General features: G+C 64.4%; 1 protein-coding gene across 1 annotated transcript; it reads left to right on the forward strand.

Annotated features, from left to right (window-relative positions):
• Positions 1 to 4205: 4205 nt before the first annotated feature.
• Positions 4206 to 27800, forward strand: ADGRB2 (adhesion G protein-coupled receptor B2; the record flags this gene model as incomplete). Its single annotated transcript, XM_082296722.1, has 31 exons — positions 4206 to 5013; positions 10362 to 10445; positions 11828 to 11992; positions 13510 to 13674; positions 14935 to 15099; positions 15743 to 15907; positions 15981 to 16082; positions 16475 to 16581; positions 17179 to 17373; positions 17468 to 17536; positions 17644 to 17752; positions 17827 to 17973; positions 18731 to 18806; positions 18876 to 18978; positions 19648 to 19691; positions 21254 to 21380; positions 21899 to 22002; positions 22815 to 22917; positions 23154 to 23304; positions 23547 to 23616; positions 23724 to 23790; positions 23906 to 23991; positions 24543 to 24641; positions 25327 to 25498; positions 25570 to 25665; positions 25793 to 25832; positions 25963 to 26621; positions 26890 to 26925; positions 27205 to 27309; positions 27450 to 27503; positions 27606 to 27800. Exons 1-31 carry the CDS (start codon positions 4215 to 4217, stop codon positions 27798 to 27800), a joined length of 4659 nt encoding a protein of 1552 aa, XP_082152848.1. The 5' UTR covers positions 4206 to 4214.

Genomic DNA, 27800 nt, shown 5'->3' on the forward strand with positions numbered 1-27800 from the left:
CCCCACAAACTCATTTCCTACCACGGGGCTGTCCTCTAATGGGGATGGGGCTGGCTTGGAGCCACCCGGCTCGGTTGCCGAACGCCAGAAGCTCTGTAGCTCCTGGGCACTCAAGAGGGCCATCGTGTCCCCCCTGTGCTGATCCTGTCTGTTCCTTCTTGATGTCCTCCAAGAGCAGGATGGATCCAGGCCCCTTCTCCTCCCTGGGGCACCTCGGAGGCTCCCGGTGGGGCTGGGTCTGGATGAGGTGGTGGGGTACGAAAAAAATCCCCTTTTGGGATGAGCACAAATCCTGCTGCCAGCACCAGAGTCAGAACCCACCCTCCCAGCCCTCCATCGCTTTGCAGGATGGAGCTGATGGAAAAGCTGAGGAAGAAACTCCTTTGAAGAGGCCGTGGGAGCACCGTGACTGCTGCAGCCGAGGGGGGCTTTGCCTCCAGGGACCCCCCAGCTGTGCAGGGAGGGGGGGAGGCAGCACACGCCATTCCCTGGCAGAGCAAATCCCTAATCCCGGCGGAGATTTCTCTGTGCTGTCTCCCGGCCTTGCTTTTGGAGTGGAGTTTTACCAACAGCAGTTAAGTAAAATAAATAAAGAGGCCTGCGCTTGCCAGTGCTCGCGAGGCCGCGCCAGGGATTGGCAAAGCGGCACCATTAATTACAGCTCGGCACCGCTGCCAGCCTGCCGGCTCCAGGAGAGGCTGTGGCAGCACGCCGGGGAGCCAGAGGGAGAAGGGAGACGTGGAATCGTGGAAGGGAGGGGAAACGTGGTGCTGGACACCAGGGGAATCGTGCCAGAGCGGGTGGAAGCTGCCGGGATGCCGCTGTCCCTGCTGGGTGTCTGTGTGTGCACACGCGTGTGCAAGCATGTGCCATGCAGGAATCCGTGTTTTCGGGATGGAGGCTGGGATTGCAGTGGAGTTTTTCCCAGGAATGGTGTTAATCTGTTGGTGGAGGGGCTGGGAAGGCCCAGGACACCCCAGCTCAGTGCTGGGGGTCCCCTTTGGAGCAGCTTTGGAGTTCCTGGATGCCTTTGAACTGCCGGGGAAGATCCTGGGAATTGGAGGGTCGTGGGTTCTCGCGGTGGGAATTGCTCGTTAAGGGCTCTGTGCTTGTCGCTGTCACCTCCAGGTGGGCAGGGGTGGGATCCCACAGGATGGAGCCTCACGGCTGTGCCAGGAGCCAGCCTGTTCCTTTTGGTGGGGAAACGAGGCTGTTGCTTGGTGGATCAACCCCCAGGACTCCCCAGCCCTTCCTTATTTTTATTCCTTTTTCCCAGGCCTCGCTCATGTTAGGAATTCTCATGGATCCGGTCTTTTTTTTCCCGCGGATTTTGTATTTTCTACAGCCTGTTAAAAGACCTGTTGGGTTAAACCCCACGTCCCTCCACCCTCAAATCTCCTTTGCTCTGCCATTAATCGTTTCTCAGATTACTGATGCCGAGGGGTTTAGTGCCACTCATTTATCACTTTTTTGGGGACTGTTCGGTTGTTCCTGGCTGGAGATGGTCACGATCTGGCCTCCTGCCGGGCCGGGATGATGGAGCTGGACCGGGATCCAGCCAAAATCCAGGCAAAACATCCTCAGGGAAACAACCTGTTTGTACGTCGGGAGCAGTGCCGTGCCGTGGCCAGGGAGAGCCGAGCTCCGGTCGGATCCTGCTCTTCCCGGAGCTGTATTCCAAGAGGGATGCGCCGGCAGTGATGGAGAGGGACCGCTCTCCGAGGACGTGGAGCCCGGGCTGTCGCTTCCGCCCGCCCGGCCGCTTCCCAGCTCTGTGATGGCTCTTTAAAAGCTTTAATTAAAGCTTTAAACCCACCCCCTTCCCTGCGCCCGGGCGGGAACAAAGGCAGATGGAAGGGGCTGGAGCGGGCGCCTGCGGCGGGCGAGCTTGCCAGGCTGTGCCCGCCGTGCTCCGGGTGACATCGCCGTCCCCGGGGAGCACCAGCTACTCCCCAGCGGGGTGCGGGGGGTCCCTGGGTGGTCGCCAGCTGCCCCCAGGGACCCGGCAGAGCTGCCGGGATGCGGTCACCGCTGCCGGGTGGTTCATTCCGCATGGAGCGAGGTCGTTTCGGAGGCAGTGGCGGTGATGCCAGCGCGGCCGTGCCCTGGCACCGCGGCCAGGCTGGGCTCCCCCGAGCCGGAGAACGCAGACGGTGACGCTGCAGGGCGAGAGGTCCCCGCCGCGCTGCCGGGTGGGGGTGATGGTGACCTCTCTTCGTGTCACCCGGGTGACTCCGCGGCCCAGATGTTAAATATCTCCTCGGCCCGGCTCGCAGCTCAGTGAAATATTTTCACTGCAGCAGCAGCAGGAGCAGCGGCAGCTCGAGCGCTGCAGGGAGCAGGGCTGGTGCCGAGTGAGCTCTGGCCGGTTTGGTTCAGCCCCGGCCGTGGCTCGGTGCGGTGCCGGGCTCTGGGCAGCCGCAGCCCCGGCAGGTTTTGGGGCTGGGAGGAGGCTGCCCATATCCCAGAACACCTGGATCATGCGTGCCTGGAGAGGTGAGGCGTGGGCTGCCTGGCTGGGTGCATCCCCGAGCCTTCCAGCGGCCGGCTGGGTGGCGGGCGGGATGGATGGATGCATGGATGGACGGATGGATGCATGGGTGGAAGGAAGGATGGTGATGCCAGAGCGTCCCTGCTCGCTGCTGCTGGGCGAGGGAAGCAAGCACCATCTTGTGTCCCTGCCAGGCTGCGGGAGCCCCAGGAGCTCTCTGCAGAGCAGCAGCGTGTCCCTGCCTGACCTCCTCCTCCTCTCCCTCCTCCTCCTCCTCCTCCCCCCTCCCCTCATCCCCGGCTCTCCCGGAGCAGCGGAGGGGGCTGGGACTCTCTGGGAGACCCCAGGTCCTTGGTGGCCGCTCGAGTAGCACCAGTGGGGGATGCTCCCCGCTCCGGCTGCCGCTGGAATTCGGTGCTGTTGGGTCTCTCCTGTTGCGTTCCCTGGGGTCTCTGTGTGGAAGTTACTCCGGGAAAGTGGGGTTTTCTTTTACCCCAGATCTCCCCGCTTGCATCGGGGAGGTCCTGCCAGCATCCAGCCCGTGCTGCTCCCGCTGGGTCCATCCCAGCCCCTCTCTCCCCGTGCCCTGGAGGGGGGGAATGCCAGCCCCGAGCCCCCCCGCGCTGCCGGGGCGGCAGGAGCCAGCGCCAGCCTGTTGCATGAGAATCGGGATATTTTTAGCTCTCTAATGTCCCCGGAGTGGCTCCAGCGCAGGCTCGGCCAAGGCTCCGTGTCCCTCCCCGATGAGCCGGGGGATGCCCCAGTATCACCAGCTCGGCCAGGGGTGATCCAGGAGCAGGAGATGCTGTTTGAGGATGGAAAAGAACATCCCCCGAGCCGTGCCAAGCGCTCGGCGTCCCCAGCACACGGCTGGGCGGAGGCGAGCGGCGACCTCAGCGATTTTGGAATCAACCTCTGCCATGGCATCTGGCCCTGTGGCCGCCTCCTCAATGTCCCCTGCTGTCCCCAGGGCTGTACCCTTGCCACCGCTGCCCCGGGCACAGGCTGAGTGATCCCGACACGTGCACGGCGGCCTCGGTCTCTGTAGAGCCGTGCTCCGGGCTCACTTAATAAGGCCACCGCGTGCATTATTTTATTAATGAGGTATTAAAAAGCCGCTCACGGTGATGTTCTGCATTCCCGCGGAGGTATCCAAGCAATCCATACTGAGCAGTGACTGCTCACCCTGTGCCCGGCTCTCAGGGCAGCTGTGGGGACACCACGCTGCTGGGGTGTCACTGTGCACCCCCAGCACATCATCCCGAGCTGCCAGCCTGTCCCCACCATGCTCCGGGGCACCAGAAAGAGCTCCAAGGGCTTTTATAGCCCTGTCTGAAGTTGTTTGGTGGCTCCTTGCCCAGATTGTGCTCGGCCAGCTCTGGGGGGTGAGATGAGCGCAGGGGGGTCACCGCATGGGGAGCTGCGGGGCTGCATCTCTGGTGGCTTTGAGGTGAAGTCCTCTGTCTGTGCTGCCCTGTCCCCAACCTGAGGACTCGTTGGCACAGCAAGGAGTCCCCTGTAGCCCCCCAAGGTGCCAGACAGGGACACGGACCGGGTGGGGACACGAAACAGGAGGGGACACTGAGTAACTGGGATGCTGCTCCCACATCAGCCGGGCTCGGGGCACGGAGCTGACCCCCAGCCCAGCTCCGCAGTGGCCAAGCCTCCCAGTAAGCCTCTGTCCATGTGTCCATCTGTCTGTCTGCAGGGCAAATGCCATAGGATGACCGCTGCTGGTCCCCTCTTACTGGCTGTGATATCGTCTGTCCTGTGGCTCACGCGGGGCTTCGACCCGGCTCCCAGCGCCTGCTCCGCCCTGGCCTCCGGCGTCCTCTACGGCTCCTTCTCCCTCAAGGACCTGTTCCCCACCATCTCCTCCGGCTGCTCCTGGACCCTGGAGAACCCCGACCCCACCAAGTACTCGCTCTACCTCCGCTTCAACCGGGAGGAGCAGGTCTGCACCCACTTCTCGCCCATGGTGCTGCCGCTCGACCACTACCTGGCCAACTACACCTGCGACCCCCGGGGCGAGGCCAGCCCCGCGCCCGCCCGCCAGCGCCCGGAGCAGCAGCAGCAGCAGCAGGAGGAGGAGGAGGACGAGGAAGCCGAGCTGGAGCTGTGCGAGGGCGCGGGGCCCTTCACCTTCCTGCATTTCGACAAGAACTTCGTGCAGCTGTGCCTGGCGGCCGAGCCCGAGGCGGCCCCGCGGCTGCTGGCGCCGCAAGCCCTGGAATTCCGCTTCGTCGAGGTGCTGCTCATCAACAACAACAACTCCAGCCAGTTCACCTGCAGCGTGCTGTGCCGCTGGCTCGAGGAGTGCCTGCAGGCTCCCGGTGCCCGCCGCTGCGGCTTCACCCACGCCGGCTGCAGCTGCCAGGCCGAGAGCCCTCCGGCCCCTCGGCGAAACGGCACCCGGCCCCCGGCCCCTGCGCCCACCCCGGCGCCCGCGGGCCCCGACTGCTGCCCCACCGAGCTGCATTCTGCGAATGCCAACGAGCTCGACCTGCCCGAGGTGCCACACGGTGAGTGGGGATCGGGGATGGACCCCCCTCGCCGCACAGGGGGTCCCAGGGGTGCTGCAGGGTGGTCGTGGATTCAGGGTGGATTCTGCCTGTGCGGGGTCCACGGGGAAGGGGGGGGTGTTGGGAATTGTGTGTGGGGCAGGGAAGTCGTGCAGTGGATGGATCCTGTTTGTGAGAGCTCTGTGGGGCTGGAAAGGGCCAGCTGGGAGCTGTGCGTGCAGTGGGTGGCTCCTGGGGCTGGAGGGTGCCCGTGGAGCAGGGAATCTGCCATGGATGAACCCCGCCCGTGCACACTCCGGGGTAGGATTGGTGCCAGCTGAGCGCTGGCCATGGAGCAGGGAAAATGTTGCATGGAGCAGGGAATCCATGGAATGGATGAATCCTGTCTGAGCACGCTGCTTAGGGCAGGAGGGTGCTGCACATGGAGCAGGGAATCCGTGCCATGGGTGAATCCTGTCTGAGCCCACTCCCAGCTCAGGACGGTGCCACCTGGGCACGGGGCATGGAGCGGGGAATCCATGGAATGGGTGAATCCTGCCTGCGCATGCTCCCTGAGGCTGGAAGTTTCCAACGGGCCGCTGTGCGTGGAGCAGGGAATCCATCCAAAGTTCAAATCCGTGGAGCTGCAGCTTGTTCTGCCCTTGCCACGGGCCAGCCATCCCTGGGAATGCCACTTTGCCACCACGGTGACCCCACCGCTGCTAGGGCTGATGCCACGGCTGCTCTGGCACATCCCACGTGGCTCCCTGGCCTCGCTGGCCCCCTCCCTGGCACGGGGCAGGAGCAGGAGCAGGAGCCAACTCTCTCTGCCTTGACGGAGACGTGGAAAACAATTTGCAGGTAAAATGACCCTTTCCCGTGGCAAATTACCCTTGACTGCTGCAGCCCTGGCGCTTGTTATTCCAGGCAGGATGTCACGGCACGGCGCCCGGGCTATTAACCAGGCGGAATGAGGCCATTTGCTCGTTCCGGGATTGCAGGAATGTCGGCTGAGGATAAAGCAGCCGGCACCGGGATCGGGGTGCCCGCGGCGGGGCCGCCTCGCCCCGGTGCTGCCCGTGCCCGCGGTGCCAAGGCCGGCGAGGTGATACGGGGATTTGGGGACACATCTGGCCAGCTGTTCCCTTCAGCGGCCCCAGGGTGATGCGCGGGCAGGAGCAATCCGCAACTGGGCAGCGCGGGGCCTTTATCCGGCAGATTAGGTGGCGGGGCCGGGCCGAGGGTGTAGAGATAATTTCATTGGGCTTTAGCATTTCTTTCAGGAGCTAAATGTCATTACGGGCAGATCCCCCACTAAATCCCCGGTCCGTTACAGCTGCAAGCCTCTAAATCACCTCATCCCGAGGGGAGCTGCTTGAGCTGATTTCATTTTATGGGGGTTTTTTATCCTTTTTTTTTTTTCCCCTTTAAATGCAACTCCCCGGGGATGATTAAGAGCTCAGTGCCAGGGTCAGGTGCCAGCCCCAAGGTCAGCCTGGCTGAACCTGTGCCCAAGGGGTGACACCCGCTGTGGCCGGGGGCTGCTTGGGGAGAAACAGGATGTGGGATGGGATGGAGAAGTGTGGGATCCAGGATGGGATGGAGAAGCAGGATCCAGGATGGGATGGAGAAGCGGGATCCAGGGTGGGATGGAGAAGCGGGATCCAGGATGGGATGGAGAAGTGTGGGATCCAGGGTGGGATGGAGAAGTGTGGGATCCAGGATGGGATGGAGAAGCAGGATCCAGGATGGGGTGGAGAAGTGTGGGATCCAGGATGGGATGGAGAAGCAGGATCCAGGATGGGATGGAGAAGCGGGATCCAGGATGGGATGGAGAAGCAGGATCCAGGGTGGGATGGAGAAGCGGGATCCAGGGTGGGGTGGAGAAGCGGGATCCAGGATGGGATGGAGAAGCAGGATCCAGGATGGGGTGGAGAAGTGTGGGATCCAGGATGGGATGGAGAAGCAGGATCCAGGATGGGATGGAGAAGCGGGATCCAGGGTGGGATGGAGAAGTGTGGGATCCAGGATGGGATGGAGAAGCGGGATCCAGGATGGGGTGGAGAAGTGTGGGATCCAGGGTGGGATGGAGAAGCAGGATCCAGGATGGGATGGAGAAGTGTGGGATCCAGGATGGGATGGAGAAGCGGGATCCAGGATGGGATGGAGAAGCGGGATCCAGGATGGGGTGGAGAAGTGTGGGATCCAGGGTGGGATGGAGAAGCGGGATCCAGGATGGGGTGGAGAAGTGTGGGATCCAGGATGGGATGGAGAAGTGGGATCCAGGGTGGGATGGAGAAGTGGGATCCAGGGTGGGATGGAGAAGCAGGATCCAGGGTGGGATGGAGAAGCAGGATCCAGGGTGGGATGGAGAAGCAGGATCCAGGGTGGGATGGAGAAGCAGGATCCATGGTGGGATGGAGAAGCGGGATCCAGGACGGGATGGAGAAACGGGATCCAGGATGGGATGGAGAAGTGTGGGATCCAGGATGGGATGGAGAAGTGTGGGATCCAGGGTGGGATGGAGAAGTGTGGGATCCAGGGTGGGATGGAGAAGTGTGGGATCCAGGGTGGGATGGAGAAGCGGGATCCAGGATGGGATGGAGAAGCGGGATCCAGGATGGGATGGAGAAGCGGAATCCAGGATGGGATGGAGAAGCGGGATCCAGGGTGGGATGGAGAAGCAGGATCCAGGGTGGGATGGAGAAGCAGGATCCAGGGTGGGATGGAGAAGCAGGATCCAGGGTGGGATGGAGAAGTGTGGGATCCAGGATGGGATGGAGAAGCGGGATCCAGGATGGGATGGAGAAGCAGGATCCAGGGTGGGATGGAGAAGCAGGATCCAGGATGGGGTGGAGAAGTGTGGGATCCAGGGTGGGATGGAGAAGCGGGATCCAGGGTGGGATGGAGAAGCGGGATCCAGGGTGGGATGGAGAAGCAGGATCCAGGATGGGTGGAGAAGTGTGGGATCCAGGATGGGATGGAGAAGCGGGACCCAGGATGGGATGGAGAAGCAGGATCCAGGGTGGGATGGAGAAGTGTGGGATCCAGGATGGGATGGAGAAGCGGAATCCAGGGTGGGATGGAGAATCCAGAATGGGATGGAGATCCTCCTCCAGGGGATCCAGCCCATCCCAGGGGTGGCTTGCTGGGGTTATTTCCCCCGAGCCTGGCGCAGGGCGCTGGCCAGGGGGCTCCCTGCAGAGCTGGCAGGGCTCAGTGCCACATTCCGCCTCTCCGCCTGCCACGGCCGCAGCGCAAACTCCGGCTCCTTCTCCAAATTACATTTGACATTCAATTAAAGGCTGGAGCGCCCGGAGGCTCGGTGTTACTGCGGCGCCGGAGCCACGGGGGTGATGCGCTTGCCTCGGCCACCCCTCGTGCCACGCCGCTGCCACCGTCCCCCCCGGGCGGCACCGCGCTGAGCCGCGGGGCCGCAGCACAGAGCGCCCTTCATACGGCGAGGGGGGGGTCCCGGGCTCCCACCTGGCCTCCCCCCGGCCCCCCGGGGTGGAGAATGGTCCCCTTTCAGGGGGATGGTGGCACGCAGGGCCGGGGGCCTGAATAGCGCCTGTGAGCCGAGGCTTGGCGGGCGCCCAGCGCTGATCTCAGCGGCTCCTCCGCCGCAGCGACGTGGGGCTGGCGCCCGCCCAGAGCCTCCTCAGAGCGGTGACCCCGGGCTCCCCGGTGCCCGCGTCATCCCCGCCGTGGGGAGGCTGTCCCGCGGGGGTTCAGGGATGTGGATGGAAGCACGTGGGCGGGAAGGGCGGATGGGCTGGAGTTTTGTGGGGTGGCTTTGGGAGCGTTCGACCCTGGTGCTGCAGGCTCTGGTGGGGTTCAAAGTGACCCCTTCAAAGTGACCCCCTCTTTGGTGGCCTCTGGATGACCCCGCTGCATGGAGGCCAAGCAGTTCCAATTTTGGGTTTCCCTTGCCCCAAAGCCATCCCCGTTCAGACACCAACCCCAAGCAAGGTGCTGCTGGGATAAGGACACAACCGGCCTTGGGATTCACCGTGAGCTGCCCAAAAGAACACCCCTGATGTCCCCCTGCCCTTGCACCCACCAGCTGTGCTGTGGTGGGGTGCTGGGGGACCCCAGGGCAGGGTGGGGTGCAGTGCTGGGATTGGCCACAGCCTTCCCCGTGGCGACAGCCGAGGATTTAGTGCTCTCCGAAGGAAATTGAATTTGGTGTCTCTGTCGAACACAGCCCGGGAGAACGCCCTCGTATATCCTCGGGATTTATGGTTTTCCCGAGGCTCTCACCGTGCCGTGTGTAATTCTGCCGCGGCGCTCCCAGAAGGGGGTGGCCCTGTGAGGAATTCAGCTCGGCCCCACAGACCCCCCCCCCCCCGGCATCCCCTCAGTGTCCCCAGGTCCCCCTGTGTCTCCCATGCCACCGGGAATTCCATGGCCTGGAGTGGAATGCCCAAGGACAGGATCTGAGGGTGCCAGCAGGGAGTCCGGAAGGGTTACCCTGAGTTAAGGCAAAACTCGATAAATTTGGGGGTTTTTGGCAGCACAGTCAGTGTCAGAGCAGGCTGTGCTCCCTGCCTGGGGCTGGGCATCCCGGGAGCCACCGGGAGCCCAAATCCCCCCGGCAGTGCCAGATGTCCCCACGCCACCTCCCCTCCATCCCTTGGGGTCATGGCTGCGTTTGGCTGGCAGCTCAACGAGGCGCTTGTGCCATCCCTGGCTGCTCTCCCGGCTGTCACAGCAGTGGGGTGACCATGGCATTTTGGGGGTGACATCCCTGGGGTGGCATCAACGGTGCTGTGCCGCTATCCCCAACCACACATCCGGCAGGAGCAGCCGGGATGAATCCACGGGAACTTCTGGATTTGGGGACAAAGAGCCCTGCTGGAGGACAGGGAGGTGGCCCAGGGGTGTGGGGGAGGCCGAGGGAGGCATCCCCCTGCGCCTGCAGCTGCGTCCCCCGCCGAGCCCCGCACATGCCAGTTAATTTCACGCCAAGTGCTCTTGATGGATCACTTGTTATTTTTGGTGAGCCGAGCCATAAATTCGTGCCACCTCACTGCAGCAAGCTGATAAGTGGGGACGGGAGAGCACCTCCGCCTGGCACGGTGGGGACACAGGCACCCTGCCTGCACCAGGGACGTGGCACCCTGGCCTGGGGTCCAGCTGCCACCCCTGCGACACTTTTGGGGTGGCTGTGACGCAAGTTTGGGGGGCTGGGAGCGCGCTCAGTGATGCTCAACCATGTCTTGCCCTTAGGGATGTGCTGTGACTGCTCAGCATGGGGCCAGGCATCCCTGTCTCCCCCTGTAATGTCCCACGGTGGCTCGTCCCCATCCCTGTCCCCATCCCTGTCCCCCCCTGTCCGCTCTCACCCAAGGGCTTCTCTCTTTTAGGCAATGCGGTCGAGGAGAACCAGAAGGTGAAGACCCAGTGGCCACGGTCAGCAGATGAACCCGGGGTCTACATGGCCCAGACAGGTACCAGGAGCAGGCAGGGGACACTGGTGACACTGGGCTCGTGCACTTGGGCAGGGGTGATGGAGATGGAGTGAGTCCCTTTAGCATCCTGCCCACAGACTGGCTTAATTTGCTCCATTTATATATTCTTTCCTCCGAGGGTTGTAAAGCAAAAAAAAAAAAAAAAAAAAAAGGGAAAAAAAAAATCTATTAATTGTTTCGTTCAAATGTATTTATTTGGCAAATCCATCTGGGTAATTTGAGCGTGCTGCTCCCCCCTCCCCAGCCTCCCTGATTTATGGTCGGAGGGCTCGGAGGCGAGCGGGAGATGGATGGGGCCCGGCTCCGCTCCATGTGCCTGGCGTGCAGAATTCCCAGCCACACTCAGCTGCTCCCGGGGGTTCTGCCCCACTGGGAGCTCCTGGGCAGAGCGTGAGTGACCCCAGTGGTGACCCTGTCCAGTTTCGGGGTCCCCGTGTGACGCAGAGCAGCCCCAGCACGTTGTCACCGCCGTGGGTGACACGGAGCTCACATCCTGCCTGTCCCCAGGACAAATGGTCCCCTTTGGAGCCCTCCCCTATATATCCCTGTTTAATTTAAACGGATGGGCTCTGCTGCTGGGCTGTCCAAGAGCCTCAGAGACATCATCAACCTTAATAAGAGCGGCTTGTTGTAAATGTCAGTGTGTGACAGGGTGGGGAGAGGGAGCCGTGGAGGGCTGCCCGTGCTGCCGCTGCTGCTCATGCTGCTGCTGCTGCTGCCCGTGCTGCCCACTCTGCCCGTGCTACCCACCCTGCCCGTGCTGCCCACCCTGTCCGTGCTGCCCACTCTGCCCGTGCTGCCCACCCTGTCCGTGCTGCCCACTCTGTCCGTGCTGCCCACTCTGTCCGTGCTGCCCACTCTGCCCGTGCTGCCCACCCTGTCCATGCTGCCCACTCTGTCCGTGCTGCCCACCCTGTCTGTGCTGTCCGTGCTGCCCACCCTGCCCATGGTGCCTGCCCTGCCCGTGCTTTCCATCCTTCCTGCCCTGCCCACCTTGCCCATGCTGCCCATCCTATCTCCTGCCCATGCTGCCCACCCTGCCTGCCCTGCCCCTGCTGCCTGTGCTGCCCACTGCCCATCCTGCCAGCCCTACCAGCACCGCCTGCTGTGGATCCTGTCCCCCACGCCAGCTGTGATCCCATGCCCCAATCCCTCCTCCAGCTGGATCTGGCGCCGAGCCTAAAGAGCCGTGTGGCCTCACCCCACTGACACCCTCAAGGTCACCCGTGTCACCCACACCACCTCATCCTCACCCCTGTGCTCACCAGTGCCACCCACCCCCCTCCTTGTCCCCTTTGTGGGGCTGCACTGGCGGCATGTCCCGTGTCCCCCCGGGCTCTCAGGCTCCCTGTCTCCCTCAGGGGACCCGGCGGCGGAGGAGTGGTCGCAGTGGAGCGTGTGCTCCCTGACGTGCGGCCAGGGCTCCCAGGTGCGGACGCGCTCCTGCGTCTCCTCTCCCTACGGGACGCTGTGCAGCGGGCTGCTCCGGGAGACCCGCACCTGCAACAACACCGCCACCTGCCCAGGTACGGGGGACACCGGGGACACCGGGGACACCGGGGACACCGCGGGGCTGAGCTGCCGGCTCCTCGCAGGGCTGAGCAGGCGGGTGGGGACAGAGGGACTGCGTTACTGGGACATCTCTGGGATCTCCTTTAGCTGCTGTGGTGGATGAGGAAGGTGGCTTGGCATGGTTGTGGTGCCCACCCCGTGCTGGGATGCTCCGAGCCCTGTTGACATCCCTCCATCCTCTGGAGCTCCTCTTGGAAAACCACAGGGGAGGTGTCTGGAGGGGGTGCCGTGCCCCCTGTGCCCGGTCAGCGGTGCTGCTGCCGGGGATTTGCCTCGGGAGCTCCTTTCCATCCTCTCTCCTGGCGAACTGTGGGCTCCTCCTGGATGTCCCCAGGACTGTGTGGGGGGGATTTGGAGCCTGGCATTCCTGACGTGGGGCAGGAGGGGGCTGAGCTGCTCAGTGCCTCGAGGCAGGTGACAGGCAGGATGCTGGAGGTCTCCCGTTTGTCCGTGGTGGTGTCCGTGCGTCTCGTGTAGGACACGGGAATCAGAGGGACCTCAGGGTGCCACAGTAGCAGCCGCGCTGCTGATGCCTTTTCCTGGTCTTAAAATCAAGAGTCAGACATGGTTAGAAGGGGAAAAGGGATTTTACTTTGGTATTTATTTTAAGGACCCTTGGGTGCACACGTCCAGGTCGTATGCATCGAGATGCACCCCACCGAGTGTCTCTCCCCCCCAACATCGGGTATATCATTATAGGTGTTACTAATTAGCAGATCTATCAAAGATTCCCCAAGGAGAGGCTCGAGTGAGCCCCCCTCCCCAAGGAGCCTTCCCCTGGATGGTTCTATCTGAGTTTACAGAATGTGTTCTGGAGAGCACCTTGGGCTCTGGGGCACACTGATCCCTGGCTACGAAGCTTCTAAAATGTTGAGTCTCTCAGCTTGACAAACAAGGCCAAGAATGGAGGCAAAAAGCACTGGGAATACAGAAGTTGTAAAAAGGTATAACAGGGGTATAAAAGAAAAGGCAAAAAAATCTTCATGGCATCACTGCCCTGTCTGAACCTGGGATGTTTCACGGGCTTTGCACCTCCAGGACATGCAGTATCCACTCCCCTCCATACCAGGGAGTGCAGCCCCGTCCTGGCACTCCGAGGACATTGGAGCATCCTTTAGGATGGTCCCTGATCCTTTCCCGGGAACGCTGAGCTCCCACGGATGCGAGGGGCGGATTATGCTCTGTGTGCTGACATGGATTGGGGTGACCCGTGTGTGGCTTTGGGGGGGGATGTGCGCCGCCAGTGCCAGGGACCCCAAAGGGGAGGCTGGAGCAGGGCAGGGAGAGGCAGCAGAACCGCTGCCAGCTCAGGGATTTGGGATGATGACGGGGCAGGCGGTGCTGGGGACCGGGCAGGGCATGAGGGGTCTGCCACACCAGGACCCCTCAGTGCCAGGAGGAGGAGGAGGAGGAGGAGGAGGAGGAGGAGGAGGAGGAGGAGGCTGGAGCTCGCGGCTGTGCTGTGTTGCAGTTCCCGGCGCGTGGGAGGAGTGGTCCCCGTGGAGCCTGTGCTCGGTGACCTGCGGGCGAGGGGCCAGGACCAGGACGCGGCGCTGCGTGGCCTCGCGGCGCGGAGGGAAGGCCTGCGAGGGCCCCGAGCTGCAGGCCAAGCCCTGCAATATCGCGATCTGCCCGGGTCAGTACCTCCCTCTCCCCACGCTCCTTCTTCCCGCCGGGAATGCCAGGAGACAGCACCGGATGAGTGCCAGGGCCACGCTCCCGGTGCTGGGAGGGATAGGTGGCACTGCCATGGGGACTTGGGACAGCCCGTGGGCACAGGGGTGCTGTGGCGTGAGGTGCACCCTCCTGTCTCCGCTGGAAATCCAAGTGGAAAACCGGTGCCATTGGCTGTACTGGGGTCTCAAGACCCCAGCGTGGGCAGGGGTCCAGAGGAGGGGGTTCTTTTCCTACCCATCTGCTGCATCTGGCACTGGGGTGGCACACGGACATTGTGGGACACAGGGAGGTGACAAATAGGGTCGGCTGCAGGGTCTGTCCGGGCGTGGGTGGCAGCGCTACATCTGTCCCTTCCTCCTGCGTGCCAGGAGTGGCCGTGGACGTGGCTGTGGGGTTTCTGTGGTGATGGACAGGGACACCATGTCTTGGATGGTGTCCCCATGGAGACTCCATGTGTGAAGTGGGGGGGCTGGCAGGCAGTTCAGAGCAGGAGGGAGCTCGGGAGCTGCTCCTGCAGCAGGTCCGACAGGGATGTGGCACCTGTGGCACACAGCTTTGGCCACGGCAGCTCCATGGAGATGCTGCTGGAGCTCTTGAGCTTGGCAGGGAACGATGCCAGGGATGTTGGATTTGGTCAAAAGCAATGCCAGGGATCCTGAGTTTGGTGGAGAGTGATGCTGGAGCTTCTGGATTTAGCAGGACTGATGCCAGGGATGCTGGATTTGGCTGGAAGCGATGCCAGGGACGCTGGATTGGGCCAGAAGTGATACCAGGGATGCTGGGTTGAGCTGGAAGCGATGCCAGGGACACTGGATTTGGTGGAAAGCGATGCCGGGCCTTCTAGATTTGGCAGGACTAATTCCAGAGATGTTGGATTTGGTTGGAAGCGATGCCAGAGATGCTGGGTTTGGCAGGACCGATGCCAGGGCCACTGGGTTTGGTTGGAAGCCATGCCAAGGATGCCAAAAATGCTAAGTTTGATGGGAGCAACACCTGGATCCCCACTGTGAGCGTGTCCCTTGTGGTGCAGCCAGTGTGGGGGACAGTCCCCCCACCCAGGACAGGATCCAGCCCTGCCTGTCCAGTCGGGCACAGGACGAGCCGGCACATCCGTAGGTTGGACCCGTTGCCCGGTGGCGAGCCCGGTGGCGAGCCGGGGCTGCGCGGCCGAGCGGCCGCTGTCCAGTGGGAGCTGACGGCGCTCTCCTTGTCCCCGCAGTGGAAGGGCAGTGGCTGGAGTGGGGCGCCTGGAGCCGCTGCTCCGTCACCTGCGCCAACGGCACCCAGCAGCGGACGCGCAAGTGCAGCGTCTCGGCCCACGGCTGGGCCGAGTGCCGGGGGGCCCACGCCGACGCCCGGGAGTGCTCCAACCCCACCTGTCCCAGTAAGGCCCCGCGCGCTGGGGGGAAGCGGGGGGACGGCCACGCGGCGCGGCACCCAGCACGGCCCAGCCGTCGCGCCGCCGCGGTGTCACCGCCGGTGACGCCCGGGGTGCTGGCAGCCCCCTCCGCTGCGGGGGAGCAGGAGCCTGAGGGTGATGCCAGGGATCACCGGGCACGTCTCAGCTGGAGGAGTTGGGGCTTGGCGCTGTTCTCCGAGCGGGTCGCGCTGGGGACCCGTCGGTGCCAGGTGGCTGTGGGTTGTGCCGTGCTTGGGGCGTTCAAGCACGAGTGATCTCTCGCGTGTGCACATGGGGCTGGGGACGGCTCTGGGCATGGGGGACACTGGGCAAAGGATGGACCATGAGGTCCTCATCGTGTCCTTTGAGACGCTCCTTGTTTTTTTGGGAGAGGCGGTGGCGTCGGTGCCATGGTGTTTGTGGATGGTGGCAGGGAGTGAGGGGCATCTGCACCAGGATGCCAGTCTGCTCTAAAAGAGATTTACAGCACCGATCCATGGATTTCACACCCCGCGGGATTTCGGCTCCCAGCGCGGGGGGCAGCGCCGATGGTGCCCCATCCCCGTCCCCGCGGGTGCCGCTCTCCCTGCGCTCAGCCGGGTGTCCCACAGTGTCCCCATCCTCACAGCAGACAGCAAGTGGGGTCCTTGGAACCACTGGAGCCTCTGCTCCAAGACCTGCGACACCGGCTGGCAGCGGCGCTTCCGCATGTGCGAGGGCACGGGCATGCAGGGCTACCCCTGCGAGGGCACCGGCGAGGAGGTGAAGACCTGCAATGAGAAGAAGTGCCCAGGTATGGGGTACCCCATACCCCAGCGCCCCTCACCCCGCATCTGGGCAGTGCTGATCCCCCTCTTTACCCCCAGCCTACCACGAGATGTGCAAGGACGAGTACGGGATGCTGCTGACCTGGAAGAAGACGGCTGCCGGGGAGATCATCTACAACAAATGTCCCCCCAATGCCACAGGTGACACCAGACGCTCCCCAGGCTGGAGTAGGGCAGGGGGTGGTGGGTGGCATTGGGGTTGAGCCGCCTGGAGCAGGGCAGGGAGTGGTGGGACGAGCACCTCCAAACCCCGGGGGCGATAGGTGGCATGAGGGACAAGTGGCCCAAACCTTTCTGACCTGGAGCAGAGTAGGGGATCGTGGGTGGCATTTGGGTTGAGCCACCCCAGAGCCCCAGGGGCAGAGGGTGGCATTGGGGTTGAGACACCTGGAGCAGGGCTGGGGTGTTGGGTTACATCAGGGATGAGCACCCCGAAACCCCTCTGACCTGGAGCACCACAGGGGGCTGTGGCTGGCATTGGGGTGCTGGGAGGTGATTCCAGTGCCAGCCCCAATCCCAAATCTCTGTCACAGGGTCTGCCAGCCGCCGGTGCCTGCTGAGCCCCCATGGGGTCGCCTATTGGGGTGTGCCCAGCTTCGCCCGCTGCGTCTCCCATGAGTACAGATATTTGCATCTCTCAGTAGGTGCCCGCTCTGGCACGGCCCCTTCTGTGCCCTGTCCCCCTGACAGCCACATCACTTCTCCATCTGGGCACCACGTTGGGAAACTGAGGCAGGGCTCCCTGGGTGGGTTGGGAAAGGGGACCCCACCCAAGCTGTGTCCTTGGGAAATGGTTCTTGGGATGGGAAGGTTCCCTCAGACTCCCATGGAATCCCCTGTGGGGTGGGAGCAGGCATCCCACCTCAGAGCTGGAGGGGGATTCTGGTTGGAGTTGTGTTTCTATGTCCTTGGCAAAAGGCTTTTGGGATGGAGAGGATGCCCCCAGACCCCCCGGGATGTCCCCAGACCTCCATGAACTTGGACTAAGGCCCCAATCCTAGAGCTGGAGTGTTCGAGTTGCATTCCCATGTCCTTGGGAAAAGACTTTTGCGATGGGGAGGATGCCCCCAGACCCTCATGGATGTCCCCAAACCCCTGTGGACTCCCTCACCCCTCACATCCCACAGCCGCCTTCATTAACACAATTAGCTCTGCAGTGTCCCCCCGGGCTCTGGGGGTGATAAGGGACACTCAGCAGCGCTGGGAGGTGACACCTCTTGTCCCCACTCCGTACCAGCTGCGGGAGCACCTGGCGAAGGGCCAGCGGGTGCTGGCAGGGGAGGGCATGTCCCAGGTGGTGCGGAGCCTGCTGGAGCTCATGGCCCGCAAGACCTACTACAGCGGGGACCTGCTCTTCTCCGTGGAGATCCTGCGCAACGTCACCGACACCTTCAAGAGGGCCACCTACATCCCGTCCTCCGAGGACGTGCAGGTAGCGGGCAGGGGGACAGCGAGGGTCCCCTCCCCGGGGAGGTGGCGGTCGGTCGGTCCCCAGCCCCCAGCCCCGCTGAGCCCCGTCCCCGCAGCGCTTCTTCCAGGTGGTGAGCTACATGGTGGACGCGGAGAACCGCGATAAGTGGGAGGATGCCCAGCAGGTGAGTGGCACGAGGGGATGGTGGCAACTGGGATGTCCCCACCACGGGGGTGTCCTCACTGCGGTGGCGCATCCCGGTGGCTCCGGAGCTGCTCCCGTCTCCCGCAGGTCTCTCCTGGCTCCGTGCACTTGATGAAGGTGGTGGAGGACTTCATCCACCTGGTCGGGAATGCGCTGAAGGCTTTCCAGAGCTCCCTCATCGTCACGGACAACCTGGGTGAGCGGCAGGGTGGGCGCGGGGACTTGAGGGGAGGCGGGAGCGGGAGGTGACCGCTGTGTGTCCCCTGGCAGTGACCAGCATCCAGCGGGAGCCCGTGTCCGCCGTGTCCAGCGACATCAACTTCCCCATGAAGGGCCGGCGGGGGATGAAGGACTGGGCCCGCAGCTCCGAGGACAAGCTCTTCATCCCCAGGGAGGTGCTGAGCCTCGCCTCGGCCGGTGAGCAGGAGTGCCCAGGCATGCGCACATCTGGCAGCGTGCACATCTGGAGGCGTGCGCACATCTGGGAGCGTGCACGTCCGGAGGCGTGCGTGTGCTCGGACGTTCCTGCACATCTGAGATGGCGCGCACGCGTGCGCCTGCACATCTGGAGGTGTGCGTGCTGTGGGCGTGCACATCTGGAGCGTGCAGGTGTGCGCACGCCTGTGTGAGCCTGCGCATGGCAGTGCACATCTGGGAGAGCGCACGCGCGTGTGAGCCTGCACATCTGGAACTGCACATGTGTGTGTGAGCCTGCACATGGCAGTGCACATCTGGGAGTGTAGAGGCGTGCACACGTGCGAGTGTGCACATCTGGAGCACGCAGGTGTGCGCACGCCTGTGTGAGCCTGCACATGGCAGTGCACATCTGGGAGAGTGCACACGCGTGTGAGCCTGCACATCTGGAGGTATGCACATGTGTGCACGTGTCTGTGAGCCTGCACATGGCAGTGCACATCTGGGAGTGTGGAGGCGTGCACGCGTGTGAGCGTGCACATCTGGAGGCGCGCACGCGTGCACACACGGGAGTGCACACCTGGTGCAGATGTGGGCTCACATTGACACACCCGTGAGCTGAATCCCCGGGCGCGTGCAGGTGAACGCCTGCGCTCTGGGGCTGGGCGTGCGTGCCAGCGCACATCTGGGCGCACATCTGGCAGCCCCGTGCGTGCCCTGCGTGTCCCGTGTGTCACCGAGCTCGTGGCTCTCTCTGCAGAAGCGGAGGAGTCGTCGCACTTTGTCATCGGGGCAGTGCTGTACCGCACGCTGGGGCTCATCCTGCCCCCGCCCAGGTGAGTGGTGCCACCTGCGGTGTCCCCTGCTGTCCCCCGGCCTGTCACAGCCCGTGTCCCTCCCCTCAGGAGCCCCCTGGCCGTCACCTCCAAGGTGCTGACGGTGACGGTGCGCCCGCCGACCCGGCCCGCGGAGCCCCTCGTGCTGGTGGAGCTGTCCCACATCATCAACGTGAGTGTCCCGTGTCATCAGGAATGTCCCTTCCCATGGCACCAGTGGGAGTGTCCCCCTTCCCATGGCACCAGTGGGAGTGTCCCCCTTCCCATGGCACCGTGAATGTCCCTTTCCACATCACCAAAGCGAGAGCCCTCCTCCAATGACACCAATATGAGTGTCCCCCTCCTCATGTCATCACCCTTTCCACATCAGCGTGACTGCTCCTGTCCCTCATCATCACTGAAAGTGTCCCCTCCCACGTCACTGTGAGTGTCCCCCCTCTGTGTCATCCACACAAGTGTCCCTGTCCCACGTTGGCACCGTGAGTGTCCCCTCCCACCATGTGTTGCCCTTCATCATCGACCCTCCTGTGTCACCAGCGAGTTCCTTCATCACCACCACGAGTGTCCCCTTCTCCTCCCATGCCATCGATGTGTCACCCTCCTGTCCCATCGCTGTGTCACCTCCCAGTCCCATGTGGGTCCCTCCAGCCTTGTCACCTGCAGGCACTGAGAGCCAGGCAGGGACCAGCAGCTCCAAGTTTGTGGCCACAAACTGGTCCCTGTGCCCACGGTGGGGGCATGCTGGCCCTGGCACACCACGGGGATGTCCCCAAGTGCCACATCTCCTCGTGGGGTGGGGGTAAGGCTGGGGGGGAGCTCTAACCTGTCCCTGTGTCCACAGGGCACGTCCCACCCGCAGTGTGTCACCTGGGACTACTCGAGGACGTGAGTGAGGGGCAGGGACACAGGGACACCCTGGTGACAGGGCAGGCTGGCAGTGCCAGGGGGCTGCTGGGAGGGAGTGGGAGAGGGGGTGGGAGTGAGTGGGAGAGGGGGTGGGAACATGGATTGGAGCAGGGATGGGAACAGGGATGGGAGCAGGGATGGGAGAAGGGATGGGAACACGGATGGGAGCAGGGATGGGAGAGCAGGGATGGGAACAAGGATGGGAGCAGGGATGGGAGCAGGGATGGGAGCAGGGATGGGAACATGGATGGGAACAGGGATGGGAACAGGGATGGGAGAGCAGGGATGGGAGAGCAGGGATGGGAACATGGATGGGAGAGCAGGAATGTGGAGCAGGGATGGGAGAGGGGGTGGGAACAGGGATGGGAGAAGGGATGGGGAGCAGGGATGGGAGAGCAGGAATGTGGAACAGGGATGGGAGCAGGGATGGGAACAGGGATGGGAGAAGGGATGGGAACATGGATGGGAACAAGGATGGGAGAACAGGGATGGGAGAGCAGGAATGTGGAGCAGGGATGGGAGCAGGAATGTGGAGCAGGGATAGGAGCAGGGATGGGAGAAGGGATGGGAGAAGGGATGGGAGCAGGGATGGGAGCAGGGATGGGAGCAGGGCCAGGGAGCTGGGACCATCCCTTCCCGTATCCCAGCCCCACTGGCACGGGTGAACTGAGCTCCCACGGGATCGATGTGGCCCCGGAGCCGCGGGGCCGCCCGCGCCAGGCTGCCAGATGTGATTTGTTAGTGCTGGCAGGAATGAGGGAAAGTAGGGCAGGAAGGGGGGCGGGCAGCGCTGCGGGGTGGGGGAGGGCACTGCCAGCCCCCCTGCCCAGGTACCCGCGGGTGCGCCGCGGTTCGGGGTCACTGGTTCCAGTTCATCCCCCAAACCCGTGGGGAGGTGTCGGCTGTGAGGAGCGTGGCAGGTCTCAGCCCGGCCCCAGGGACAGTCCCCAGCTGCGCCACAGACCCAGTTCCCGGTTTTCCCGACGTGCTGGGAGCTGGGGCTGCTCTCCCCGGGCATGGCAGTGTCACCCCCTTCGCTGCTCCCTCACTGGGGGGGTCCCCATGGTGGAGGGGTCCCCATGACAGGAGGGTCCCCAAAGATGGGAGGGGTCCCCATGGCAGAGGGGTCCCTACAGCAGGGGAATCCCCAAAATGGGGGATCCCCGTGGTGGGAGAGGACCCCGTGGAGGGAAGGTCCCCATGGAAGGAGGGGCCCCACAGGGAGAGGGAATCATCACCCCCCCCCCCCCCCCCCCCGGGAGAGGACACAGGTGCCAGGGGGCTCTTGGGGCTGCTCCTGCCTGTCCTGGCACTGCCCCTGCCCCTCCCAAACCTGTGTGGGAGGATTAAACCTGAAGCCTTTGCGCTGCACCGCTCCCAACAAGATCAGCCCGGGGCAGGGATCCCCTGGCAGTGCCTCCCCCGCTGCCGTGCCTACCCCAGGGCAGGGCCAGGAAGGGGTTAACTCCGGAGAGGCGCGAGGGGCTGCGTGTGTTTGATCATTTCAAATTGCTCTCCCTCGCTCTCTTCCCATTAATCAGGGATGCTGGCTTGGGAAACTGGGACACGGAGAGCTGCCAAACCCTGGAGACCCTCCCGGCGCACACCAAATGCCAGTGCCGCCAGCTCGCCACCTTCGCCGTCCTCGCCCAGCTGCCCAGAGACCTGGTAGGGGACAGCGTGGGGACAGCCACGAGCCTGCTGGGGACACGCGATGTGGGTGGGGGGTGATCCCCGGGCTGGGGGCGGGGGTCCCTAAGGGAGGGTGGGGATGGGCAGGCGGCATTTCCTGCTAGGACGAGGTGGGCACTGGACGGTGAGGGTGTCCCCCACCAGCCAGGGGAAGGGTCCCACCCCCCCAGCACCCCCAGCAGGGTGGGTTTGTGTGGGCAGGGGGTTGCCACAGTCCCTAGAGCTCCATACAGGGCACTGCCGTGTGCCAGGAGGGGAGGGGGCATCCCTGGCCCCCCGCCCCATTGCTATTCCGCCCGCGTCCCCCGTTGGCATGGAGATGGGCACGGGTCCCCGGGAAGGCGCCTTGGATGTGCCACCGCTGCCACCGACCCCCTCTGGCACTCGGGGGTCCCCAGTGAGGGGGTGGAGGGCCCAGAGTGGGCAGGGGGCTAGCAGAGAGCAGTGGGGGGGGGGGGGCTGGGCTCAGCCAGTGCCCACCGGTGTCCCCACAGGCCATGGACCCCTCGGGGACGCCGTCGGTGCCACTGATGATCGGCTGCGCCGTGTCCTGCATGGCCCTGCTGACCCTGCTGGTGATCTACGCGGCCTTCTGGAGGTGACCCGAGGGCACCTGGGGACCTGGGGGGCACCTGGGGCTCGAGGCTGTGTGGGGAGGGGGTGACAAAGGGGGACGTGGCACCGGGAAAGGCTCAGCATCAATGGGATTAATGTGGTGGGAAGGGAAAACCTGGGTGGGAGAAGATGCTTGGGTGGCCTGGCACTGTCCCCGCCCCGGGACAGCACCCACGCAGTGGCAGCATGGGACAAGGGACAGGGACAGGGACAGGGACAGGGAAAGGGACATGGGACAGGGACATGGGACTGGGACATGGGACAGGGACAGGGACAGAGACATGGGACAGGGACAGGGACAGGGATATGGGACAAGGGACATAGACAGGGAAAGGGACATGGGACAGGGAAAGGGACATGGGACAGGGACATGGGACAGGGACAAGGACATGGGACATGGGACAGGGACAGGAACAGGGACATGGGACAGGGACAGGGACAGGGACAGGGACAGGGACTGGGACAGGGACAGGGACTGGGACATGGGACAGGGACAGGGACAGGGACAGGGACAGAGACATGGGACAGGGACAGGGACATGGGACAGGGACAGGGACAGAGACATGGGACAGGGACATGGGACAGGGACAGGGACAGGGACAGGGACTGGGACATAGGACATGGGACAGGGACATGGGACAGGGACTGGGACAGGGACAGGGACTGGGACAGGGACATGGGACAGGGACATGGGACAGGGACAGGGATATGGGACATGGACAGGGACAGGGACAGGGACAGGGACATGGGACAGGGACAGGCTGGCCCCCCCGCCCCACGCCGCTCCTGCCTCAGGTTCATCAAGTCGGAGCGCTCCATCATCCTGCTCAACTTCTGCGTCTCCATCCTGGCTTCCAACATCCTCATCCTCGTGGGCCAGTCCCAGATGCTCAGCAAGGTGGGTGCCACCACCCTGCCACCACCCTGCCACCCTCGGAGTGGGGTCCCAGGCCACTCGCCTCGTCCCCTGCTGGCTCCCAGCAGCAGATTGGATTTGGATTAACTCGATCCCGGGATTAAATCCCCCGCGCCGGTGGCTTTGACACAAACCTCTCCGGGCGTGGGGGGTTTAACCACCGAGATGCCGGGCACGTGGCCGCGTCCCCGTGATGTCCCCGTGTCCCCACCCCGCAGGGTGTGTGCACCATGACCGCCGCCTTCCTCCACTTCTTCTTCCTCTCGTCCTTCTGCTGGGTGCTGACCGAGGCCTGGCAGTCCTACCTGGCGGTGATCGGCCGGATCCGGACACGCCTGGTCAGGAAGCGCTTCCTGTGCTTGGGATGGGGTAAGAGCCCGGCACGGGTGAGAAGGGGACCCCCCTCGCCCCTCCCTGATACCCCCCAGGCTCATCAGAGGGGAAACTGAGGCACAGGGGAGGAAAGCAGACCCAGGTGTCTCAGCTGTGGCAGCCTCAGGCCAGGGGGAGCTGTCAGAGGAGCCCCATCGCTGTCCCCACCCCTGGGGTGGCGTTGAGGGGACAATGCCACCTTCCTCCAGCTCCTCCAGCCTCGTGTCCCCCCTCTCCAGGCTTGCCAGCCCTCGTGGTCGCTGTCTCTGTCGGCTTCACTCGGACCAAAGGCTATGGGACAGCGAGCTAGTACGTGGGGACAGGGGACACGGGGCGGGGCACGGAGGCTGCTGCGGGCTGGCTGGGAGCTGGCGATGGCGACAGGGCCATCCCCTGACACCCACGGTCCCCTGCAGCTGCTGGCTCTCTCTGGAGGGCGGTTTGCTCTACGCCTTCGTGGGACCTGCTGCTGTCATCGTTCTGGTGAGCTTCCCCCGAGCCGTGGACCCCCCAAAACTCACCCGGGGGGGGATGCTCGTGGCAGCTGCTGCCGCGGGCAGGGGGGCTCCGTGCCAGCCCTGAGCCCGCCCTCCCGCAGGTGAACATGCTGGTGGGCATCATTGTCTTCAACAAGCTCATGTCCCGCGACGGCATTTCAGATAAGTCCAAAAAGCAGCGAGCTGGGTAAGTGCCCTGCGCCCCGCGGGGGGGTCCCCGGGGCCGCCCCCCGCCCCCTGTGCCCTGCCGGGGGCTTGGCATGGAAGCGCCCCGGCAGCGGGCTGAGGGCGGGGCAGATTTCACCGCATCACTGGGCGGCGGGGGCCAAGCCCGGGGTGACCGCAGCCCCTTGTTGGGGGCTGCCGGAGGGGCAGAATTTGGGGGGCAGCCATCCCCGCTCCTTCCCCCGGGGAAGGGGGGTCCGCAGGCCGCAGCTCCCCCTCCCTGCCCGCCCCCTCCCCTGCCGCTTGGCCACCCCCCCTCGCCATTAACAGCTGCCGCCCTCGACTAACCCGGCGCTCTCTCTCTCTTCTCTCTCTTTCTTCTCCTCCTCCCATTCGCTTCTTGCCTGTGTCCGTCCATCCATCCCTCCATCCATCCCTCCATCCATCCCTCCATCCCCCCCCGCCCCCTCCCCGCCGTCCTGCCTTGCTCCCCCCACCCTCTCCCCGTGCCTGCATCCCCCCCGCGTGGCCCGGTCCTGGCCGCGGGGCGCCGGGGGGGCGGTGGGCTCGTAGCTCCAAGCCCCCCCCGTGCGGCAGCCTGCTGCTGAAATGCACCAAGTGCGGCGTGGTGTCCAGCGCGGCCATGACCTCCGCCACCGCCAGCAGTGCCATGTTAGTGCCCGTCCCGCGCCCGCCGCGCCCCCCGCCCCGAGCACAGCGCGGGGGGACACTCTGGGCATCGCCCCGGGGGGGTTGGGGACGGGTCAGGGGTCCCCAAGGGGAAGGGTGACGCTGTGTGCTCGGGGCGGGGTGCGCGTGTCCCATCACGTCTGCATGGCATGGCTTCCCATGGCAGGTCACCTCATCGCTGGGGTTGGGGGGGCTCTTCTGGCCTGGGGGTGGGGGTACGCGCTCGGGGGTGTCCCCGGGACCCTCTTCCCGGCGTGTGAACTCCAGAGGCTGCCGAGGTCCCCGCTCACGGGGGTTTAGTCACGACAGAGGCAGCCCCGAAATTCACTGCTAAAATAAAAAGAGAAAAAAAACCCATCCCCTCTCTGCTGTTCTGGTGGCCGCGGGAGGGTGGTGGTGGCCCCGCGTCCCCCCAGCACCCTGTGGCTGCGTGGGGAGAGGGACACACCTTGGGGGGCTGGAGCCCGCAGGTCCCCTCAGGCCTCAGTTCCCGGCTTGGGGACACCGAGGAGGAGGGGACAGCTGGGTGACACAGCCCCGGCCATGCTTGTGGGGCGCGGGGCAAGGCTCGGGGGGCTGCTGCGGGGGCGGAGGGCGGTGCTCGGGGGGCTGTCCCGGGGCAGCTCCGCCCCTCGGGCTCACCCCGGCCCCTCTCTCCCTGCGCCAGGGCATCGCTGTGGAGCTCCTGCGTGGTCCTGCCTCTGCTGGCGCTGACCTGGATGTCGGCCGTGCTCGCCATGACCGACCGGCGCTCCATCCTCTTCCAGGTCCTCTTCGCCGTCTTCAACTCCGTCCAGGGCTTCGTCATCATCACCGTGCACGGGTTCCTGCGCCGAGAGGTGGGGCGGCCCCGGAGGGGTGCCGGGGGACAGCCCTGGCCGCGTGGCCGTGACCGGCTCTGTCCCCGCAGGTCCAGGACGTGGTGAAGTGTCAGATGGGGGGGTGCAGGAGCGAGGAGAATGAAAACTCCCCCGACTCCTGCAAGAACGGGCAGGTGCAGATCCTGGTGAGTGGGTCACCCCTGGAGACCCCGCCGCTGCCTGTGCCGGCCTTGGTGCTTCATTTCCCCGTCTCTCTCCCTCTCTTTCTCTCCTCTCTCTCTCGCTCTCCCCCCTCTTTCTGGATTTTTATAGACAGATTTTGAAAAGGACGTTGACCTGGCGTGTCAGACAGGTGAGCTCTCCTCTGTTCTCACCGTGCCACACCTGGGAGGGACAGGCAGCACGAGCCAGGGGGTCTCTCCGGTGTCCCCACCCTCCGTGGGACCCCCAGGGCTGGCTCTGACCCCGCTCCCTGCCCACAGTGCTGTTCAAAGAGGTGAACACCTGCAACCCCGCCACCATCACGGGCACCTTGTCCCGCATCTCCCTGGACGGGGACGAAGACCCCAAGCTCAACACCACCTCGGAGGGAGGCCTGGGCTTCTCCAGCCTGCCCGGGAACATCCCCCCCGCCAGCATCCTGGTGCAGGTGCCCAAGATGACGCCCAACGTGGTGGCGGGTCTGACCGAGCTGGGCGAGCCGCCGGCGCAGCAGCTGGGCCTGGAGGCGCCGGGTCCCGTTTACCTGTGCACGGAGAGCAGCCTGCGGCCCCTGGAATACGGCTGGATCCGGGCCCCCGAGCCCCCCCGTGAGAGCGACTACATGATGCTGCCCCGCCGCACCGGCAGCCTCAAGCCCTTCCCCCGGGATGAGGGGACGCTCGGTCCCGGCGCAGAGGAGGCGGTGCCCGGCGGGACGGGGCGCCCGGCGGCCGAAGGGGATGCCTACCCCGGTTTTGTGGCCGTGGATCACGTCAACGTGAACCTGAACCAGCCCTACGCGACGGTGAAGGCTCCCTACGGCCTCCAGTTCAAGCAGCACCCCACGGTGCGGCAGATCCTGGCCTCGGAGCTGTCAGAACGCAGCCGCACCATGCCCCGCACCGTGCCCGGCTCTGCCATGAAAGTGGGGTCCCTGGAGGTGAGCAGGGGGCTGGTGCCCGTGGACACTCGTGTGGGGAGGGACGTGTGTGCCAGGACACGTGTGCACGTGTAGGGTTGCATGAATTCCCCCCGTGCTCCCCACTGGGCATCCCACCCTTGGTGGGATGAGCTCCGTGTCCCCAGCCGGGCATAGATTGGGGCTGGCATGAGCCCCCAAACCTTGTTCCCCCTCACCCCGGACCTGCAAAGACCTCTCCCTTTTCTTCTCCATCTCCTCCCCCTGCTCCTGCCTGTCCCCCTGCCAGAGGAAGAGGTTGCGGTACTCTGACCTGGACTTCGAGGTAAGTCCTGCCATGGAGGTGTCACCGGTGCCATCGTGGGGGACTGACCCAGTGTGTCCCCACTCCCTTTGCCCCGCTGGCAGCTCCTGAGCTCTGCGGGGTTTAGACCAGGCCGCAACAAGCGCTGGCTCTGGATTAGAACACCAGTGATGAGCGTGGAGTGGGCTCTGCTGCTTGTCTGGGATGCCCCAGGAAGGCAGGGAGGGGGACAGGGATGGGGACAGTGCCAAGGGACAGCGGGCAGCGCCGATGGCCACAGGCTCTGCTCTGCCCCCGCAGAAGGTGATGCACACACGGAAACGCCACTCCGAGCTCTACCACGAGCTCAACCAGAAATTCCACACGCTGGACCGGTACCGGGCTCCGTCCACCGGCTCCTCCAAGGTGAGGTCCTGGAGGCCCCACCCTGCCCCTGATCTGCACCCTAGAACCCTTCACCTCCTCCTGCATGGACTGTGGCACCCCGGGGACGTTGTGGGCACCCAGGGGCGCTGCCGGGGCTGAGCGCTGGGGTTTTTCCGCAGCGAGAAAAGCGGTGGAGCGTCTCGTCGGGAGGCGGGGACAAGAGCACGGCCAACGTAAGTCCTGGAGCGCCCTCGGGGGTTGTCCTACCCCATCCTGGGCGGGACTGGAGGTGGCTGTACCCCGGGGCAGAGCCACAGCTGCCCCTCGCCCCGCAGGATGTGACCAGCCCCGAGGAGCAGCGGCCGAAGGCTCCGGCCGCGCCTCCCAAGCCATGGAGCACATTCAAGGCGATGACACTGGGCTCGCTGCCCAGCGCCCAGCGGGACCGGCTGGAGCTGTGCCGGGCAGACTGGGACAGCCCCTGCGGAGGCCTGGACGCGGCCGACGGCGACTTCCAGACGGAGGTGTGA

Source organism: Coloeus monedula (assembly GCF_965178545.1).
Source record: "Coloeus monedula genome assembly, chromosome: 24".
Classification (NCBI taxonomy): Eukaryota; Metazoa; Chordata; class Aves; order Passeriformes; family Corvidae; genus Coloeus; species Coloeus monedula.